At 37.1% G+C, this 23,398-nt stretch overlaps 1 protein-coding gene across 3 annotated transcripts in view; it reads right to left on the bottom strand.

The window, feature by feature from the left end:
* Window positions 1–23,398, bottom strand: part of pdgfd (platelet derived growth factor d) — an 80,717-nt gene that overhangs the window by 19,781 nt on the left and 37,538 nt on the right. For all 3 annotated transcript variants that reach the window (XM_041993824.1, XM_041993823.1, XM_041993825.1), the window contains exons 4-6: window positions 12,018–12,077; window positions 10,326–10,539; window positions 1,666–1,883 (exon numbers count right to left, since the gene is read on the bottom strand). In XM_041993824.1, coding sequence (XP_041849758.1) covers window positions 1,666–1,883; window positions 10,326–10,539; window positions 12,018–12,077 — 492 coding nt within the window. The remainder of the gene's footprint in view (window positions 1–1,665; window positions 1,884–10,325; window positions 10,540–12,017; window positions 12,078–23,398) is intronic.

Here is a 23,398-nt window from a genome sequence, read left to right as displayed (position 1 = left end):
AGCACATGCAGAAACAATACACCTTCTTCATCTCTTACACACACACACACACACACACACACACAGAGCCATGCACACACTCACAGACATGGCACAATTACAACCCAAATCCCACTTTTGTCTGAATTCCTATTGTGTGATTTTTAACAGTGAGAGGAAGAGAGACAGAAAAAGAGCCCTGAGGACCACGTTTCAATAATGAAGCTATGCAGGAACAAAGACACAAAGAGATGGAGAGAAGTGAGAGAAAGAAATGAATGACAGGCTTAAAGAACAAGAATGGTGCATCGCAAAGGGACAAATTGAAAATGGGAATTGGGGGGAATGAAAGGATGATGGAGGCCCAGAGAGAGGAGGAGGAGAATGATCGAATGCGTGAGAGAGATACGGAGAGACTGGAAAGAAATGAGAAGCACAGAAAAAGCGTGAGGCTGCGCTGCTGATGCTGCGCTGGTCTCTGTACGCTCGAGTTCTTCCTGCTTCTCTCTCATTCAGCATCTGAATCTTCTCCTCTTACTCACTGTCTTACTCACACACAATCTGTTTATTTTTTAGCATCTTTTAGAAATTCCCCTTAAATGTGGTGGATAAGTTTGAATATCAATATAATGTTTAAATATGATAATGTACACAACGGTTTTCCACATTACTTTAGTCCATCTTTATTTCAGATCTAGATCAAACAGCAGTTATTCTTGTTCTGATCAATATAAGTGTTTTCTCTCTTAGATCTTAGATCTCTTAGATGGTAGTTTATCTTGTATTCGTAGGTGCAGTGAAGATTGCGTTCCCAGCCAGTGGTTTTCAGAAATGATGCTGAGTTATTACACTTATTTCCACAACAGAACCATATCTGTTTTTACTGCAGTGGTGCCTGAGGGCCCAAAGATAAACAATCTAAAGCCTAATTTTAACATATGGACCTAGAGTGAAAACAATGTACCATAAAGGTTCCTGGCTCAATTCTAAAGTAAATTTTGTTGGAGGTCCAACAGGGTCAATATGCAATTTACCCATCAATGTTGGAGGAAATGTAAGCATGCCGGGAGTACACCATGCTATGTGCCTATGTGTGTGTGCATCAGGGCAGAACTTCACTGTGCACGACAGGTTAGACTGCTTAGTTTTTAATAAAAGGACAAAGTATAAACATTCTCTAGAGTAAATGTGACTTCAAATGACTTCTGTTGTGGCTTCGGCTTTTATAGAAAAAGATCAAAATAAATTAACTTGACCTTTTAGTTAGTGTTGTTGGGGCTTAGGGGTGTTAGGAGTTTATAAAATGGAACAAGGGAAAACTGAGCTTCTATTAAGTATTGCATATAGCACGACATTGTCAACACTCATTTGGTAATAAAAATCACTGTGAATCCCTGAATGCTAATACGTATAACACAAGGAAACAACAGCAGCACACAAGATTAGGAAAAAAATAATAATGACCTTGTTTAAACCACAAGTTCCTTACAACTCAGCAAAGTTAAACGTGCTTATGGCATCTATTGCCCAATTTAATGAAAAGCTTTACAATCTTACAATGTGTAAGAATGAGAGATTTGAAAGTTTTAAATTCACTGGAAATAGACAAAAGCAAAAATGACAGAACTATGAACTGGACCATAACTTGAATTTTGTGTGTGAATGTGTGTCTGTCATAAAACCCACCTCATGCAGTTTGCTTGTGGTTTTTAAGGGCCGGCAGGTGCAGCCATTATTCCAGTTGCTGGTCCCGCAGCCACAGTTGCCTCCACAGCGTTTCACCAACAAACATCGGGGGAAGAATACAGCATTGGTGGTCCTAAGCTCCTCTCGTAGATTTACTGAGTAGTTGCGTGGCGTGCAGCTGTATCGCTTGACGTCATCGTAGAGACGATTCAGATCGACTGCACAGTGAGTAAGGTAAGAGAGGAAAAAATAAATATTTGAATTGTAGCTATTTCTTGTAAAAGCCAAGTCTTTCACAAACACCAGTCAGTCATGGAGTCCCTCAGGGTTGTGTGCTTGGACCAGCACGTTTCATCTTATACATGCTTACATTTGGCCATTATATCATGACATATGATGTTTTCATTGTTGTGTAGATGACACTTATCTGTACTGTCCAACTTGAAATTACTGTAATATTGTTGGTCCTACATGCCTTGCCTGATGAGGCTACAACAATTCATCTGGCTTAGGATCAGATCCCAAATTAGGGCCCTTTGCTGCATGTCCCTCCCCCTTTCCTGTCAAGCTATTGTGAAAGGTCACTAGAGCCCAAAACTCTTTAAAAAAACAGTAAAGTGTGTTGAATAATCCTGGAAGTATTTCCGTGATACGCATACAATACCTGTATAATGTCAGATACAAGCGTGGATTTCTTATTTTTTATCACCACTATTTACATTTTCTTAATTTCCTTCTTTTTTGGTTTTTTTACTTGTCCTGTCTAGCATTGTAGCCAACAAAATGGTCTGGCTGCTGTGTTGTGCCAAACAAATTTGCTTTGCCAAGAGGAGCTTTATGGGGATAAGGCACCTCTTGATAATCTCATTTTTTATTTCTTTTTTTATTTAAATATATTGTTTTATCTTATTTATTTGAAATTATGGAATTCATGTAATCTTGCTGGACCTGACCGGAGGGGACAGAAAGAAAAGAGTAATGAAGAGAAGTAAAAAGGAAAGTGGAAAAAAGGAAGAGAAGACAAAGATACAGTAGATAGAAGCAATGACCCTTCAATCCAACCTAACACCAGACAACCAGCTGCTACGCCTGTACAGAAACACAACAGAGAATTTCTTACAGCTTTTACAAGTAAACTAAGCAGCCAATCATCAGGAGTTTTTTTTTTAAAAAAAGTAACTAAGAACAGGAAATGGGGGCCATTAATTGATTATAGACCAATGTATTGAGCTAGAGTCTTTCTTCTTGTCATCAGTCTGAAGCAAAATTGCTTCATTTGTACAACAAGACTCTCTGCAATGGCTTAAAACACATTCAGGAGAGTTAAATGGTTCTAACATTTTAATGAGGAGTAAGGGGTGAAAATATTTGTCCAGAGAGTAAAAACCAGAAAACCCAGAAGCAGGAGACTGAATAACATCTGCATGTTTGTTCATACATTTCTAGAATTAACCCTGGAAAACTTTGGTTAAATGACATGAGCCTGCTTTGTTGTGCTGCTGTAGCTCGTGAACATTTCTTTTGACATTGCTGAAAAGCAAAGACATTTGTATTGTGAAATTGGCTTTGCAGGAAACCCACAAGACATCAAGAACATTTCTATGGACAGAACTGACAGAAAGAACAATGTGCTTTCCATAAAAAAAAAACAGTCAAAGTCCTTTACATTGTTATGAAGACATTACAATGAAACCACAGGTATTTGAACGAAGAATGAGATTAACTTAAAAGAGATGAGAAAAACAGAAAAAATAGCTAAACAAGAAAAGCAACAATCAGCAAAGGATGAAGTGTTCTGTGATTACTGTCAACCGGATATTAATTAACACATTGACCATATCAATATCACTTGGTCATCGCTGTAAAATACACAATAATATACAAAAGGCTGAATAAAAAACAACTTACAGGTAAGTCAGAAAATAATTTGCATATTAAAATGTCTGTACGTATCAAATGAGGCAAAGGTGTAGTTACATCTAAGCCGTTTAAAACCATGAAAGGATTAGTTTTAAAGGTAAACATGTCATTCTGATGAGCAAAGATGAGTTGCTAAGAGCTTAATTCATTTCAGGAGAGGAAGTTTAAAGAAATGGGGTGGAATTAGTGAGGAAAAAAATAAAAATAAAAATATTGGCAGAAATTACACTACTGTTGCACATAAACAGTCCTAGGAAACTTTAGAGAACTATTGCAGTGTTTGTGCCTTGGAGCGCTACCTGTTGCAGCTTTGCAAGTAAAATTTCCTTCTTTCTCTAAAAAGGCAAACAAAAATCCCAATATTGCAACTTTATTTTTTTTTTATTATTTTTTTTGTAATAAAGGATCAGTATATTAAATGGTATCTGGCTGGATATTGGCTCTATAGACTTGCCCTGAAGGGAATTTTCTAGAACCCCAGAGTTAAGAAAGAGAAAATGAGGGTAAGTCAGCACAGCCTGTCTGACATTTGTATGTTTAATACAATAAGATGTTTTAGTTGGGAATTGTTATTTAAAAGGGTAAAAGTTGGGACAATGTGTCAAATCTTGAATTTTTAATTGAATCTTTTTATTACACAGATCTTTTTGTAGGTGTCAAAGGTTATGAAAAATTCTGAATTGATTCAAGAATCACGACATCCCTGAGCATCATGGCAGACATACATGTGATCACTAACAACAAAAGCTGATTCATTTACTTGTTTATTTGACAGGGACAGAACAAAACAAAAAAACAAAAGAACACTTCTATTCCAGACTTAATGAAAGGGCTAATTTTCATCTGTTGTCCCTGGCCAGATCTCACAAAGGCTCCATTCACCTTTAAGGTGGAACTGGACTATCCTCAAAAAAAAAAAAACTGAAGAAACCATTAAACTAAACAAAGACAGTAGTGGCCTTACAAATTAGAGAATGATCGACCGAGCCTACTCACACAGAACAGTGTGCACCACAGAGAGGAGCAATCAACACTCTACTCATTTAGGGTCCAAACCACAACTGCTACCCAAGTACTAGCATCTGCCCTCAGCTTTGCTCACAAATAGATGTTTTTGTCTGTATGGTGGCTTTGTTCTCCATTCACAAATCCTTTCAGTGACTCTTTGACTCTGCTCTGACCCTACTGAATCTTCTGTAGACTCAAACTAAGTCCTGTGTATGATGATCATGTCCATACAGCAGTGACTCTAGAAGATTTTCACAGGGGTGGCCAGACAGGGCCAGTGAAAATTCTAGGGTGGCACACCGAATTGGTTCTCCTTGTTGTAAATCAGGTAGTCAAGCCTGTGGCTGAGCACTGCATGCCCCTTCACTCTTTTTCATTAAAAAGACTACATCCAACACATTTACCTCAAATTTGAGAACACAAACATTTCAGAAAAAAAGAAATTTCAGGCTGTTATTTCAATTATTCTTTCAATATGTATTGTTTCAGAATTTTAGAACAGTTCAAGTGGCCTGTTGCCAGGTCTTCTAGCAAGTCTCCCTGAAGAGTCCTGGGAAAACCAGAAGTTGTGGCTGTTATTGCTCCTCTTCATGAAGGTTTTATATAATAATATGAAACATCCTCACTCACTCTCAACTATTATAAGCACAGATGACTTTATCCTGTAGCCATTCATTACTCATATTGTGCACACACAGATAAATTTACCTGTTGGTCCAGGTGCAGGTGGAGTGGCTGGCCTAGCTTTAGCTTCAGTACTCTCTGTGGCTGATCTTCCCTGCTGCTCACTGTCATGCAAAGGATCTGTTTCCTGTTTGTGTTTGGCCCTAATAGAAATATGGCCATGTTCTAAATCTCTTTCATGCTGTCTTGCTGCCCCTCCTTCAGCTACATGGTCATCCTCCTCCTCACTACTATTAGGAGGCTGTATCTGCAGTTCCGCTACAGTCAACAGACTGTTCTGTGTTTACTTTCTTCTTAGAAAAATAGGATGAAATTAGTGGCACAGTGGACTTTCTCTTCATCGTCTGCAAATTGACATGGAAGCACACTTCACTGACAGCCGTCAGCTTGCACATTGACTAACGTTGCTCACAGACAATGCAAATTATGTTAACATAACTCTGAACTGCTGGAAAATCATCCTGGAAAGCCATGAAAACATTAAGGCAGGTGTCCTGACAGTTTGGCATAAAACTTAAAATGACCCATTAATTTAGCACCACTGATTGTGCAGAGATTGTGTCAGCATGCAGCAACTTGTGAAGCCATGAGCAGTTAGTTTTGTGAATTATATTTCATATTAATTTCGCACTGCCTCAAGTGCATCTCTTGTATGACTAAAGCTAGAGGGGAAATTCACTTAAAAACCAAGATAAAGTCTATGAAAGTGTACATTTTTTCTGTTTATCTTTTTGCAAGTAAAGCTGTAATGTTGTTTAAACATATATGGTAGCATGGACTTATTAACATCCAGCACCTTCTCCCAAAATACTGTGAGATTGAACATGTAATGTTAAACTTGGAAATTACTATAGCTTAATTAAAATATCAAATATTGTTACCTATCTATCAAAACAGCATACCTCTTTGTAAACTCTATTCTTTCTGTGTATTCCACCGATCAAAATGGCATTAATAGCTATGCCGTTTAGATAATGTAGTCTAAACCGGCAGACAAGGCTATGGTAAGCTTTTTAGACAAGGTGTGCTAAACCATAGATATCTATAATAAAGGCTTGATGTCTCATCCTCATGGTTGGCCAATGGGGTCAAACGTCCACGTTGGCCATCTTGCCACAGTTGGCTCGCTCACTCATAACATTGTTTTAATAGTGCATGCACTTTATAAATAACCATAACTTCCTCAATTTTATAGCGAGGTTTAGTTCATTATAAATGCTAGAGATGTAGCAATGTCAACGCATACTTATAACTAAAGATTCTAGAGCAGAGCTTTAACCCTGGACTTTCATATGAAAATAAACAGGTGCAGTGAATATACACATGCACAAGGTATGTTAATCACTATTTAGTCTACTAAAACTCAGCGTACAGAACGACATGATTTTATCTCTCTCTCTCTCTCTCTCTCTCTCTCTCTCTATATATATATATATATATATATGCACATATATAATTTTAATTATTACATGCTTAGTTTAAACATGCAATAGTTAAAATTATTTTTGTATTTTAGTAATAATATAGTGATACATTGTAATACTTTATTCACATAAAAGTGATATTTATTTGATATATATATATATATACATATATATATATATATACATATATATATATATATATATATATATATATATATATATATATATATATATATATATATATATATATAAAGTCGCACAAGTGAGACTTATAGTCTGAAAGTAGTTGGGTTGTTAACTGGTTTGCCTGCAGTTCAGACTGCTGCTGTACTAGGTCTCATGTACAATGACTGTTTGGGTGATGGGAGTTAGATGCATGTTTCTCTGAGTGACAATAAGTTTTACATCGGTGTTTTTACTGTCAGTGTCTTGGGATGCATTTCTTTGTGAGTGTGTGTGTTTCAATGCTTGCAGGGTTTGACTTGTGTCTGTTTAAGGGGAATAAGTGTAATCCCGGGAAAGCAGTAGTGTGGAACGCTGTCAGAGTGTTTGGGAGGGGAAAAGACACAAGAGACATAAAGAGCAAGCAAGACTCCAAGTATGACTGTCACTCACAAAGACAGCAACAAGAGAAAAGTGCAGCATCTGTGCACAAGAATGGGAAAATTATATAAAACTGTCTGATGACATTTTTAGCATAAATATACATGAAGCGCTATTGGTTTCTATGTTATTAAAATCTTATTTGAAATGACAATGTGTGGACATAATGTGCCCCAAATAATAACATTATCAAGCATGTGGTCCATGAGAACAGAGATGGGTGTGTGCTTGTGTGTGTCTTAATGAAAACAAAGCTAAGCTGCTGACTGCGGCAGATTTCTGTGCTGCTACACAGGTTGAATTTCCAATTAGAGAGTGCTACATCTGTGTTTTAAAAACCTGCAGTGCCTACACAGCTTTAAGGAGCCCCTGCAAAATGCACAAACTCCCCATATACAACGCCTTCCCATGCCAGCAGAGCACACACATGAACTATTAAATAGAAACAAATTTGCTGTCAAGTACAAATATTTACCAGGAAACATGAAATCCTTCCATTATACAGAAACAGTGCAGGAAAGAGATATAAAGGCAAAGGTGGGGGATATGGGGTCCTTGTATCCAGACATTCACACACAAATAGACACTCTTTAAGAAAAGATCACTTTCATTTCTCAAGGACATCTGTTCTAACTGAAAAACATTCAGTTCCATCACAGCTAGTCCTAAGGACAAAATCTATTGCTTCATTGACTCCGGGTTGTTAGCATTGACTTCACAGTAAAGACTTACCTTGAACTGCTCTTGTTTAGCCCTAAATCTGCCACTGACCCAATATGAGCCCCCCTCCAAAGGGCAAACTGCTCATGTGATGCAATAATTCAACTGGGCAAGCTTTCTAAAGGCTTTTTCTAATTCTCATTAGATTTAATGAGAAATTGTGTCCAAACTGGTACTGTATGCATATGAAAAGATAGGTACTGTATATATGGTATTGTATATATATATATATATATATATATATATATATATATATATATATATGTGTGTGTGTGTGTGTGAGTACGATTTATCGCATGAGTGTCCTGAGTGAACTCGCATATCAGTCACAGATTTTTTTTTATTGGTATCCACATGTACCATAACAGGATATTTATCATGTTTTTATACTCCTGTAAGCAGTTATGGACTAACACATGCCCTCTCTCATACCACTTCTGACAGCCCCACATTCATCTAGAAACAAACATACTATAAACAGGATGCTCTAGCACCATATCCAACTTTATCCAGATCAGCTGTCGAAACATTGCTGCTTGTAGAATTATGAAGATGGAAGCTGCCCATCATGGACCATCTTTAGATGAGGAGGAAGGATCTCTGAATCAGCTGTGTGCTGCACAGCAGGTGGTTTTTGAGATGTGAGGTATAACGTTGGTACTCAGTTCACATTGACAGAAGATACACAATTATCTTACTATTGTCCAGAAAAACTTCACTGATACTACTTGCCTTTTTAACAGTGTTTTACCTGAATAAAAGGCAACACTGACTTATTTAGGCTATTTGGTTTGCTGCTATTGAGTCTACTCTGTAAGTGCAAGGCTTCACATTCTTCCTTCCCTTTTATTAGCATCCTAACACCAATAACTGCACCATACTGTGGTGAAATATTTATAAATGTATGACATGATAGTTAGCTTGCATGATTTATGCAGTCCACATACATAAATAAAAATATGACTGTATTAATGTGTAAATGTTATCAAGTCTCAGTTTTCAATAAAATACACTATTTTATGAATCGAAAGCTCAGTTATATTTTATTTAACTCTATTTCATTCTTGGTCTTCCTTTTCTCTTTTTTATTAATGTTTGGATAAAAAGGTTCAATCATTGATCTAGCCTCTAAACTCCAATGTGGTCAAGTAACTGCAAGATCAGTTAGCATAAAGATTCGAGCAATGCACAAGTCATGATGTTTGGCCTCAAATGAAGGCTGCTGGTGATACACCCTTCGCAGCCTCTTTTCTCCCAGAATTCATTGCGCACAAGACGGTGGCAAATCAACAACTGAGCTTAGAAGAGTATGTTTTAGGTTTCAATGAAGTTTTAAAAAAAAAAAAAAAAAGAAAAAAGAAAATAAAAATGCTTTTTTTTAAACTACACTTTAGAAGAAACATTAAAAAACCAAGTACATTAAAACATGTTTGTTAAATGGTGACTTTAAAATTCTGTAATACTTGATATTCGTGGATTTTTAATGGGTTAATGAAGTGTCTACAGGCTGGAAAACAACAGAGCCTCAAACAAGAGTTTTTTTTTACTGTCGGTGTCACCTCTCGATGTTAACGTTCACTGAGGTGTCCTATGAGTAATTTCAGAGATTTAAGTGAGTTTCAACATCCTGTGCTGTTGCTATGGGAAATTCTTGTTGGCTAGGTAGTCTGTCCCATTTCACGAACGTTAAGCAGACTTTGAAGTGTGTACACTACAGAGAAAACTCTGTAGCCTCGGTAGTCTGCACACTCTGAAGTGTGCAGACCCTGAATTGGGACACACTGACTGTCATCATATATGGAGGCATGACGAAATGTAGGTAGCTGCCACTGACGGTACCCTTAAACACAATAAATAATATAATCAAATGTACATATAAAACAAAGCTATATAATTTCAGTCATGCAAAAATTTAACATATGTACAGTGCAATGAGGAGGTAGTGAGACAAATAAAAACAATAAAAATAGAATAACAAGTGTAAGCAGTATTATTGAGAATTACCTGTATTGTCAATTTACTATATGGTTTGAGCTCAGCTGTCTGGTGGACCACTGGTAAAAACGGTCTCTCAGCCTGTTTGTTCTGCATAATTTTTTCACTTTGATTGTAAAAAAAATCACAGTGAAATGCAAATGCATATTTGTTGTGTATTGTAGAAACAAATTGGATAAATTGGCGCATATGTTTAAAATGATGTACAACGCCCCACATGCACTTAATGCACAATATGTGACCTACACATCTTTACTCAGGAAAGAATACTGTAGATGTCAGCTGTCCTAGATGAGTATTTCTTACCTTTATTGTGTCTGCTTGTCAGATAGTAGGCCCTGGATCTATAATGTATGTGTGTCTGGATGTAGATGTTGTCCAGGTCCTGTTTCCAGGTGTCTGGGTTCAAAGATTTGAGAAGCTGTTCCACTGTGTCGAAGGCAGCAATTGTCCTGTCTAAGTCATCCAGTGACAAAGGAACATCTGTTACAGCCGCTGACATATCTTTTTCACCCATGTCCTGTAAAAAGAAAAAGGTCAAAAGGTAAAGACAGAAAACTGACCCTGAAAGCCTACAGTAAATTCAGCAAGGCTTTTGTTTATAGCTTTGTTACACAAATCAAAATCACATGACCCCCTTGCCAAAATTCTTCTTGAGTGTGTCACTTTATTCCTTCTTTCTTTTTTGTCCTCTTATGCAGCACAGAGATGTGTCTTGTAAAAGAGTATATGTTGGATATTATAGAAGAGGAAACACCAACCCTCTCAACAGAGATTTATCTTCGTTTGTGATGAATTACAGAATGTTTTTATGCAGCATTTTTCTCTGCACATTTTCAGTGTTTAGTCTCCAGTAGCAAAGTGAAATCCAAGGATTTGGAGATATAAACAAATAACAAAAAACATAGTATGACTACCTACCAATTAATGATATTCACTGTTGGTCATCCTATTTCTCTAATAATCTGCAATTACTGTAATATGCTGTTGTGAGTAAATTGAGAAAAACATAGAGAGACAGACTTTTAATCAAATTAAAAAATAACAAATGATTATGAAAAAAAAAGAACCGAAGATATTTTTTCCTTTTTTTTTTAGATATAACTTCCCACCTCACCTTCAGTGCATCAAATACCACTATACTGCAATCACTTTTTTGTGAGCATGTGAAAATACAGTCTCAAATATGGGAAGACATTGGATCAATAACATTAATAGTGTTCCATAAGCTCTAATTTTTCCACATCAGTAATGGTGTAAATAAAATAACCAAAAGTATCAGCAAATTATACTGATGTGCCAACATGTGGTTATTTAAAAGCAGCCGTAACTGAAAAAGTTCTGTGTGACAGTATTAGAAGTGGAGAAAGAAACAAACCATACAGACAATACAATATCCACATACACAAACAAAAATATGCTACCAGAATCAATCTATGCATTAAAAACTTCCACACAGCCCTACACATACTATTCAACCTATGAAATGTGTCAATGAACTCTACTGCTCGTACTCTCACCCACACACAAATTATACCCATTACATGTACTAGTATAGTGTTAAGGAAACATTTCAACCTTCATGCATAATTTACAGTACATAAAAGAATTAATGTATACTGTGTGGGTGTGTATTGCTTTTTGAAAATGGACAGTTCGTACTGTATGTCATAATTATTAGTGAAGCCATTAATTCTTGACTTAGCTGTGCGCAGAATGATAAAGTTGGGAGGCAAGTAACCAGTGTATGTTTCTTATGTAAGAAAATAGCACGTTGGAAGGTTTTTAAAACATCAGTATTAGTTAGAAATAGAGTTGTATAATCCCAGTTAAATAAACTAAACTAACCAAAAATGTCTTAGTCATAGTACAAAAACATAAGCATTTATTTATTCCTTTTAGCGACTTGTGTGTGACTGAAAATCCGGTCTGCTTATTTGAGAGCACTCGTGTGTGTGTGTGTGTGTTCACATGTGTGTACGTGTATGCATGACTCACCGACATAGGCATAGTGACAGCCTCCCAGTTGGTTTTGGAAGCAGGCAGAGGAGAATGGACCTGCAGACATGGAAAACAGAAATAACCGACTAAACACTGAGTTGAGCGGACAGTGGAAGAGAAGCCATGCAGAAGAAAAACATGCAAAGCATGACACACTATATATTAGTGTTGCTTATGAAAGTAATTTTATTAAGTTTCATTTGGTGACAAAGTATTTGAGTACTCAGATTACATTTCAAGTAATGAAATAAGGTTCTTTGTGAAATAACAAATCTGATTTTACTGTAAGTACCTGTAAAACAGAACGAAGCAAAAAATAAATAAGAGTAAATTAAAAATAAAATCCTTCCTGTTTTGTTTATCTTTTGCTCCTCAGCCAGGCCTGCACACATTAGTACACAAGTATAGCTCTCTCACCAAGCCTAGCAAGCAAGAAGTAGAAGTTTGCATCAAGAATTTTTATCATAATTTACAATTTGTGGGTGAAAAGGACAACAAAATAACAGTGAAATGCTTGTTATGCCTGGGTCTTGATCGATGTTTGTTAGCAGTGAAGAACTTGAACTTCATATTTGAAGAAGTACTTTCAGACTACTAGATGACGTGCTCAGTGGAGGAAATACTACCAGTATCAACAGGAATGTTGAGGCCTTTCTGTAAGATTATCAGTCCAATTATCAGTTAAATATCATTGAGTCTCACATTCTTGCAGTGTTGTGCATGAACAAGTTGAATGAAAAGAAAGTGAACGTGAACTCATTCGGATAATGTGACAGTCACTCCCAACATTTTTACCTGCGCTACATCAACTTTGTTGGCAAGTGGAGGTGAAAGGAGAGGAGCTGCAGATGCAGCGTGGGATTCACAGGCTTCATGTTCTTATACTTATACGTATATTACATACTGCCTAAACAGGATTCCGACAGTAAAAATCTAACATATCTATACAAATTATGTCTGGCTACACATCAAAAGCAAGTTAGAATGTCAGCCTCATTGACTTCTAATTTGAAGAGCCGTTAAGGTGAAGCATCCGTCCAGTTTGAGAGGATATCTTCAAGTCCTTGCCATTAAAAAGTTAGTTGGTTAGTTACAGGTTCTTTGGTCCAGTCTTTTGTTCTCATTTCTAACTTAACACTTTAAGGTGCTACAGTTTTCAAAGTTGTTAAAGCATACTGCAAATGAGAAAAATGTTGATTATTAACCAGATATTATCATGGAAGTAAAATTACTCATCTAATTTCATATTGTGGCATCACAGGTTGGCAGCCATACCAGTAAAACGTTTCAACACATTTACACACACACACACACACACACACACACACACACACACATATATATATATATATATATATATATATATATATATATGAATCCATCCGTCATTTTACTGTTATGATGACAGGATGTCGAGGAGCACGATGTCTCCAGATGACTGCAGTCCAATAGACTTAATGTGTCAGTGTCTGGAGCAAATAAACACCTGGATGAGGGAGAATTTTCTACAATTACATGAAGACAAAACTGAGATTATTCTGTTTGGTAGCAAAGAGAAGAGGGTCAGCATTGGCAAACACCTGGAGACTCGGGCTCTTAAAATTACCAACCAAGTTTGTAACCTGGGAGTGTTGATAGACTCAGATCTGACTTTCAGCAGCCACATCAAAGCTGTCACTAAGACAGCTTTTTACCAGCTCAGAAACATCAACAGAATTAAAAGTTTAGTCTCCCAGAAAGACCAAGAGAAACTCATCCATGCATTCATCTCCAGTAGGCTGGATTACTGTAATGGTCTTTTAACAGGACTTCCTAAAAAGAGCATTAAACATTTGCAGCTCATTCAAAATGCTGCTGCTAGAGTTTTAACCAGGACTAAGAGATCTGAACACATCACACCAGTTTTGAAATCTTTACACTGGTTTCCAGTCAGTCGCAGAATAGATTTTAAAACCCTTCTGATTGTTTTCAAATCCCAGAATGGTTTAGGCCCAGAATACATCTGTGATATGTTCAGAGAATATAAACCTAGCAGAGCTCTTAGAGCCAAAGACTCTGGTCAACTAGTCCAGACCAGAGTCCAGATTAAACATGGAGAAGCAGCATTTAGCTGTTATGCTGCAAACAAGTGGAACAAACTGCCAGTGGAGATTAAACTTTCACCAAATGTAAACATTTTTAAATCCAGGTTAAAAACAATTCTTTTCTCATGCGCCTATGCATGAAATCTGCATGTTAACTTTTTAACTTATCTTGCTTTTAATCGTTTTAATGTAATTTATTATTTTATTGTGGTTATGTGTTGATATCTTTTACTATTTCTAAATATCTGCAATGCCTTTGTTTTATGTGTAATGCCTTTGTTTTATGTAAAGCACTTTGAATTGTCCTGTACATGAAATGTGCTATACAAATAAACTGCCTTGGCTTGCCTTGCCCTTGCCTAAGGTCAGTAAATACAGACAACATAGACATAAGTAATACAACTGATCAGCAAAAAACTTTAAAAGTGGATTTTAAATTGGTTATATCATTTAGTTTTCCTGCATAAACATTAGCACACACTGGTCAGTGTGGATGATTATGCGTAGGATGTAGAAAACAAATCTCTGAGGTATAAGAGTCACACTGCTCAAATTTCCACTTTAATTCAGTGTCTTGAACTCACCGTTTCCATATGTGCAAGCCAAAGGGCAGTTACTGTAAGTGACGAATGAGGTAAGGTATCTAGGTCAACGGATTAGCAGAAGAGCTTGATGAATTAACATGATGGAAACTGATAAAGGTATAACTTCCCATCTGTCAGATGAGTGCTTCTTCAATTTTACTTTTCAGATAGTTTCCCTTAAACATAAATAGCCAGATACTGGGTGGAGCATTAATGTGTTTTCCAAGAAATTCAGGTGTCTGCCTGTCTGGCTGAAGTGCTGTCGGTGTGTCAGCAAAGTCTCTCCAGTAAAGCCGGTCACAGCATGTCTGTTAATCCGTATGAACGGTTGCATGGCTTTGCAATAAAAAAACTCACCCTAAAGACATCACATTCACACATTCCTTATCTATTTTCCCTGTCTCATTCACAAATACGCGCACACATCTCTGGGATCACCCAATTCACCCATATACACACACACACCCACACAAACACACACACATACAAAGTCACGGCCACAATCATCAGAGTTAATACCATTGTCGGTCAATTTGGAACAGTAACTCTGTCTCAACTGCATTTCAAAGACACAGTGCCTTCCTTCACTTTGTCTTGGTGTGTGTGTGTGTGTGTGTGTGGGTAAATGCATGTTTATAGTCTTCTTGTCTTATTTCCTTTTGAGATCAAATGCAGAGTATGAAGCACATCTGGAAGCTTGAAAACAAGACTGAGATTATTCGAGGGCAGACAGAGATTATTACTGTTAGAAAATTAGTTCTTGTTGAGTTGAAATTTGATATGTGAAAACAATACCTGGCCCCCTCCCCCAAAACACAAAACAAAACAAAACAAACAAATAATCAAAAACGCTTTGAACCAGATGAATCCCTGCACTGTCATTTTGGAAATAAAAAAAACAATGACAATAGAAAAACCTGTTCATATTGGTCAGGCGACCTCATGTTTTTGCCACCCTTTCAGCCTATTTTCTATTAATTACACATCTGTTTGGTTGTAGTACCATGAGTTCTGTTCACATTGTGTATATGCAGATTATCTTACTTTAAACTCACCATTAAGCACTGATGTGGGTTCCGTTGTTAATTTTTTTTATAATTTGAATTCAGCAATTATTCAAGTCATCCCTGATCATGATTGTGTTACATTTATAGAGTTTTTAACCCAACTTTAGCAGTTTCATCAATGTCCTTAATTGTTTAGTTTGTCTAATGACCCTTTGGAAACAGAACAACCTATCTTCTACAACAACAGGATGTATCATCAAGTAGTGGTTTCTGAGCTGGGGTCCCTGTCCGCACTACGGAATTTATTCATGCTCCCTTTACATACGTAAATAGATATGTCTGTGTCAAACATTGTAAAATATCACTGCCCACATACTTACCATGCAGGCTTTAGGTTGGCATTGTTGTTAGGAAAAGAAGTCACTAGAGAGGGGGGCAGAGTTCAGAGCTCCCTACCCAGTTCCACCATCAGTTTTAAGAGCACAATAGCAAACATGGGGGCAGCAGGGCCATATGCAGGATTTAAAAATCATGAGATAAACCACCTATTCTCACCCACACATCTTGAGACCAGAATAAAGTTAAGTTTCACACGCACCACCCCCCTTTCTCTAAAGTCCTCTTGTCTCTGTTCTCCTTCTACTCTGTCCTCCTCTTTTTGCTCTCCTCTTCCCTCTGCACTTCCTATAGTCTAACTAAAAAGAGCCAATATAATCAATGTAACCCACTGTATTATATAAATGAAGTAAATGCAAAAAACTTTATTGTGACAGTTCTGACTTAATACTAATCAAATGTATTGGTTCTCTTGCAAAAAAAAAAAACAAAAAAAAACAGTAATGTGAGGATCATACTTTGACATCTAGATGTGGTTCATAAATAAGAATTTAATTTAATTACAATTCACTTCAAAAATCATGTAGCATGGTTAAGAAAAGAAATTGAAATCAGCAGCTATCTGGAAATCCAGTTTCAGTTAGAAAAGAAGTCTGTTAGACAAACTTTCAGTCAGCCTTTGCTAAAACAAGCTCCTTTTGCGGGTGAGCTACTTTTGAATTGTATGATTTATGAGGCAAATTTTTATAGAAGCGTAATGTAATATTTCAAGCAACACTGGCAGAGTCACTGGTGGTGAGGGAATGAATTCTTATTTACAGTGCAGTCTAGTGGAAGGGACATCAGGGAGCTGCCCTTTTCAACTCCATTTTGTACAGTCGGACACTGAAGCAGAAGAGGATTAAGTGTGTGGTAGATTGTGAGGAAGGAAAAAGTATTTCCCTATCGACTTCTACAACGCATGAGCTGTTCTCTCGCGTACAACCAGAGGACATTTATGTTGGCAGATAAATCACATTGGCCACATTTATGCTGTTTAATTATTTCATAAGTTCGAGCTCAGGTTTTGGTTGGAGTCCCAAAGATAATCTATGCAGTAATTTACCATTTTTTTTAGCCTCTGCTCTTAAAATGATTGTCTTATATGATCAAAAGCTCATTACTTCATGAAAGCCTACACTGCAGCTGAAAGCAAATTTTGAAAAGGATCAAAGAAGAACAATTTTGATGGAAAACAGTGGTGTGAATAATAAGAAAGGTCTCCAGTTGCCTGGAGAGCAACTCAATCCTTTTTTTTTTTTTTTTTTTAATTTGAGGGGAAGGGTTCTGACACAGAGGTTACTTTTCCCAGTCCAAAACCTATCCAGAATTAGTTTTTAGACATTTGATATTTCAGAGAAATGTTATTGTACACATACATATAGCTACATTTACACTGTGGACAACTCCACTGACCAGATGTGACTGCAGTCCTTGGATATCTTGGATATATTAAACTGCATGGGAATTGCCCCCATAAGTCTAAGAAGGCCTCCTTTCATTGCGTGGTTGTTGCCACGGTGACTGTCCTTGTCTGGGTAAATGGGGGTCCGGCATTGCAGCCCTGTGGCTGTGTTGTGGACCCCGGACTGCCCTGATCTGGGTGGTTCCTGTAGCGGAACCCTCTGTGGTCATGGGTGGGCTGTAGTGATGCACGGGTCGGGTTTTTTTCCGACCCGCGGGTCCCGCTCTTTTAACAAAATTGGACCGCACCAACCCGCCCCGCACCTCCGCTTCTATTTTTTTAACCCGCCCCGCCCCGCCCCATTAAAACACATGTTATGATATTGATGAATGCTTTTATTTAGTCTGAGAAAGGTGCATATGGTCTCCTAAATTGGCACTGGAACCTGGCAACACAAAATGTATTTTCATTTGAACGTTAAGTTTATAAACATAAATAGGCAAACAAATAAAGTGTTTTAAAGCGTTTAAGTGTTATAAAGCCAATGCTGCTGCTGTTGTCTACACTGATTACCTCGTTGAACCTGTCCCAAACCTGTGATTTAGCCATTTGACCCTCTTTCTTCTTTTTAAGGACGTAAACTCCCGAACGAATGTTATTCAACACTTCTTCCATCTTTTGTTGCTTGTCTGCTTGGCGCTTTCTGCACGTAGCCTGCGTAGCCTACTACGCGCCTACGTGGACATTACGTTACAAAACCTGACCTGTGTTTAAATAACTGATAAATATTTTGTCTTACATATTATAGTAACAAAATGTAGACACTGATTAAGGTCTTTATTTTCAGTTTGACAAAAAATAAAATTAATAGATAGAACTAGATATTTCAGAATAGTAAACCACACCAACCCGCCCCGCAGTGAAGCGAAAATTCTTTGACCCGCCCCAACCCGACCCGCGGGTAACCCGCGGGACCCGCGGGTTAGGAGGCGGCCCGCGCATCACTAGTGGGCTGGCTTCCGGTGTGAATGGATCTCCAAGATATCGTTTCCTCACAGAAGCGTCAAGGCAGATGTATTATTTTTATACTTACTTTCAGTAAAGAGACAGTAACTAAGGTTGGGAGTTCATGTTCGTACAGAATGGGATAAGGGCGGGTGGGGGGAGTATATATATGCTTTGTTTGTATGTGTGTGAGTTTGTGTGCAATTGTGTATGAACTACTATGAGGTATTTAAAAAAAATGAAATACTTTGGTGTGTGAAGGCATTTATATTTTGTTTTTAATATGCATAATTTGTTTTTATTATGTAAAGCACTTTGTGTTGTTTTGTGCATGAAAAGTGCTCTATAAACAAATTTAATTTCATTTGATCTACATGTACTTCTGAAATATGATATTTGAAAGATTGTTGCCTACATTTGCTGGTCAGTGTTTCCTCCAGGTTCACAGCCAGAAATGCTGTGATAAAAAAACAACAAAAACAAAAAAAAACCGTTAAACTCAATGTCCTGATAAAGACTGTTTCAGTTTCAGTTCATTTGTTAGATAATGTGTTGATGTCAATAGAACTTACAAAACTTACAAAGAATATTGGATCTATACGACTGAAAATTACTACTAATCTAATAATGATGGTATATTCACTTTATTCAGCTGTGGACATGATTTTAATGGTTAGGGAAACACTGCCGATCCATTATCAGATTTATTTTGGAGTCTGTGTGGCGACGTCACTTCCTGTGATTTCAAAACATTCTGTGTTTGTTGAAAGTGGCAGAGGACACCGTTTTAGAATTAGCTGCTAACGTAAGAGGTAATAAGCTAACATACTAATAAATAGTTATATATCAGGAGTGTCCAGAGCGAATACTGACCAGACCAGAATCGGGATGATGGGTCAGCATACTTGGGCAGAACCTGACAACAAGCTGTTGAAGAGAACCATTTCATTTGAATTAGGTGTGCTGGATCAGGAAGACATCTAAAACCTGCAGGATGGCAGCTTGACAACTCTGGTATATATGGTAAGATCTCGCTGAGCATTAAGTCATGCACAAAAAGGGTCACTGTTATCACCAGAAAAGAAAATGTCCAAAAAAAAAAAAAAAAAATGATCTCAGAGTGTTTATGAATTGATATTTAATTAATTAATTAATTAAATTTGAATCGATTTAAATCAATTAATCAGTTTTTTTTAACCCAGCCCTAATTAAACTATCCAAGAGTGTAACTGTTATGTACAATTTGTATCTTTAATCTATCAGCAGCTATGTTCTTTATCTCTCAGAGAATCTTCTTTAGGTGGGAAAAAAAGAAAGCGAAATAAAAACAGCCAGCCTGTCAGGTAGTGAATTGTCTAAAAGATGAAGGGAAGCCAGAGTGCCCTTGAAGAGATTCAAATGCAGTTATTAGGGTGATGTGTCAGACGCTAATTTGAAACATGACAGTAGTTTAACTGTAAGACTGTCTTCTTTTCTTTCCTTGTATTCTTTCATCAATTCTGCGTTCCACTCTTATACCGACTCCGCTTTGCTTGCTTTTATGAATTTTCTCTTATCAAATCTACCTTGGTCCACTCCATACAGCACAGCACTGCTTCTCTCTCTCTTTTTTTTGTCTCTCTCAGTTTGGGTTGTTTTAGTCATTAGCTGACATGCTGATACCATCTCAGACACCTGTACTCTTCTTCCAGTGCTGCTTCTCCTCGTTCTCTCCATTCCCCTTTCCCTCTTTTTCACTCTCTGGCTCCACTCCTCCTCCTTCTTATCTGTTTGACAGGTCTGGAGAGAACAAATTAGACCTGCTAAATTAAGCCACACACAGAGCTCCAGTCTAGCTGGAGGGGAGCTCTGTGTGTGTGTGTGTGTGTATGTTTGGATGCATACCCGTTGGTGTGAGTGTGTAAAAGATAGGAAGACACACACGTACACTCATGCACATACACAAATAGGGACTCTTTGAAAAATGGGTAAAACTGATCAAACGAGATAAGCCTGAAGAGTTGGATTCTGTGCTAAATGCTAAATGCTAAAAGAGGTGTGATTATTTGACCAGAGGAGAAATTACAAAGCTTGAGGAGGGAGGAAGAAAGCTGAGCGAGTCTGAGAGAGAGAGATAAGAAAGTTGTTTGTGGTTTATGCAGTAGCAGAAAGTAAATAGTTTCATTTAGGTCAGAACTTTATTATGAGGTGCCTTCACTCTTTCCTCTGTCATTATGGCAGATTGAAGGGAAGCGCACTTGCTGCTAAATGGTTGTGGGTTTGAACCTGCTGGTTGGCTGAAGTCTTTTTACTTTGAGTATGCATGCTCCCCATTTGCCTTGGTTTTCCCAGGTGTTTCCTCTCACAGTCTCAAGACAAGTGAAGAGGGGATCCTAAATTGGACTGTCAGCATGTGTGGCTGTTTGTCTCTTTATGTTAACCCTATGATGGATTAGCCTGGGTCCACATTGTAATCCACTTTTAACTAGGCCTGAACGATGTGCAAAAATAATGTAATTGCAATTTTTCTAACAATGTTGTGACTACAACTACGTTTAAAATTTAATCTTTCAAATTTCAGCTCAGTGTTCATAAGAAATATATTTTCTGAATGAGATTATCACGACATCAAAACAGGGCTGCCAGAAACGATTATTTTGATAATCGACAAACCAATTATTTTGGCTATTAGTAAACTAATCAGATCATATGTAATTAGTAGCTTAAAGCACCTGCATGCAGCTGGTCCTATATAACCGACATTAGCTTCCAGCTTGAAATGTTATCTCTGAGTGTTGTGTGCTATCTATTAATAAAGGCTTTTAGGATGATAGCTCAATTTTAATTTGAAAAGTTGCTCTGGTAGGTAGTTATCATGGTATTCTGGATTGAACTGCTTGATCATCCCTTTGATTGCCAACCAAGGACAGGGGTATCGTGTCCGTCACAAACATGTTCAAGATTGCTTCATTTACGATATTTGCCTGCCAGGGTGTTCATGTTGTTGGCTTGGTAACGAAGTCGTCAATTTTTTAACACTGTAACGTAGCGTTATAAAACAAAACATTAGCGTTATCACATTTCCTACTGAAACATGAAACTGTTGTTATAACGTTACTGCAAACACACGACGTGTGCTAAGAGTAATGAAATCGCCATCACTACTGTTAACGTTACAGCTATCAATATACGTAGCGCACTGTTGACGTTTATGTTAGCAGCTAACTAGCCAGTTAACTTGCTGAGACAACTGTCCCTCTTCATCAGAGACTGAATCTGCCACAACGTGCTTCCTTTTAAGATGCTAGCGGTACTGCATCTTTGTACGTTGTACAACCATGAAAGGTAAGTTCTGCCTTGCAGATTTTGCATTATGCTTCTCTCGATTTTTTTTTTATAAAATGGTCCCAAACTCTCGAGCTCAGTTGCCGGCTCGCTATGATACTGTTGTTTGGGCACAACTTTTTCAATGATGTCACGGCTGTCCCCGAGTCCCACTACTGCACATGTGTGTCACCGACAGTAAGGGAGACAAGGCAGTGGAAGGTACAGCAGGACTTTTGAGAGAAAAACAAAGCTTCAAAAAATAAACTATGATGTAAATTATTAAATTAATCGCCAACTATTTTGATAGTCGACATAATCATGACTAATCGACTAATCTTGGCAGCCATACATCAAAATATGAACTGCATTTCAATAAGAAAGCAAAGTTATTCTTTATAGGTTTTATAATAGTCTAGACGTTACCTGAGATCTGAACTTTAATATTATTTAGACCGACTACTCAGTAAAGCTATTTTTATTCACTTCATCAGGGCATTTCTGAAGCTGGATTGATGGTAAAACTGAGATTGTCTCTGGTAGCCTGGCAAATTTATCAAGATTTTCAAATATATCAAGACTTTTTCACACACAATATAGAATGAGGGAATATTGTTTATATTGAGATAACTTGTTTTAAGTTAAAAGTATCTTATCCTTTTGAATTTTGCACAACTGAATTTTGTGTTATGATCATTGAAAGGTATTTTCATTCATTTTGTTTTTAAAAGCATTTAATTAAAAATACAGCTACTTTAATTTCAGTCAACTGTTTGAATTCACGTGCTGCTGAGTGCATTTAGAACTGTCTCTTCGGTTACTTGACACAAAAATTTATCTTGAGATATACCTGTGTATCGTGTATCGTGATTCAGGCAAAAAAATATCAAGATATGAAATTTGGTTCATATTGTCCAGCCTCTGGTCTCTGGTGAAATCTAACCAAATAAACTGTATTTACATTTAGATTCAGAGTCTTTCTTTTCATGAGTTTGCTTCAATAAATTTCAAGGGGAAAGATTAAGTTCATAACACTTATCTAAAAGCTTTAGATTACATGTAACCTTAAGATTTGATAAAGTTGAGTTTCCAGTGTAGTTCAGGCTCACCAGAAAATGTAAAAAGGAAATATGTGACCACATGTACAAAATTATCATGACATAGGCTTTACAATTTTGTAATGACATTTTTTTTTTAGAAATTTTGGCGAGAACCACAGCGATTAGTAGTTTGCGATAGTGTATATTTTTAAACTTTTTTTTTTAAGCTCTTTTTAACTCACCACAACAATGAGCGATGAGATGCTTTGTCTCCTTCTTACCATTACAAGAGAGAATATTCAGAAAAATTGTTGTTCAATAAGAAAAATATCATTAGTTAGATTCATAAATAAAAAAACTTGAACACTAAAATTCAGACTTTTTTCAGTACTAATAATACTGTGGACATGCAACAATGAAAGGGAATATTTTCTGCTTTACATGCCTAACATAGATTTTCCTGTCAGGGAGCTCAGTCTCCTGCAGTTCCCTGATCTGCCACAGCTGGTCCTGATCAGTTCATCTTCATCAGGACCTATTGGATTCACCTGATCCACAAGGTATATAAGGAGCCT

Source organism: Melanotaenia boesemani, chromosome 9 (assembly GCF_017639745.1).
Source record: "Melanotaenia boesemani isolate fMelBoe1 chromosome 9, fMelBoe1.pri, whole genome shotgun sequence".
NCBI classification, from domain to species: Eukaryota; Metazoa; Chordata; class Actinopteri; order Atheriniformes; family Melanotaeniidae; genus Melanotaenia; species Melanotaenia boesemani.
Note: the sequence above shows the minus strand (reverse complement) of the source record. Positions and strands in the feature narration are given on the sequence as shown.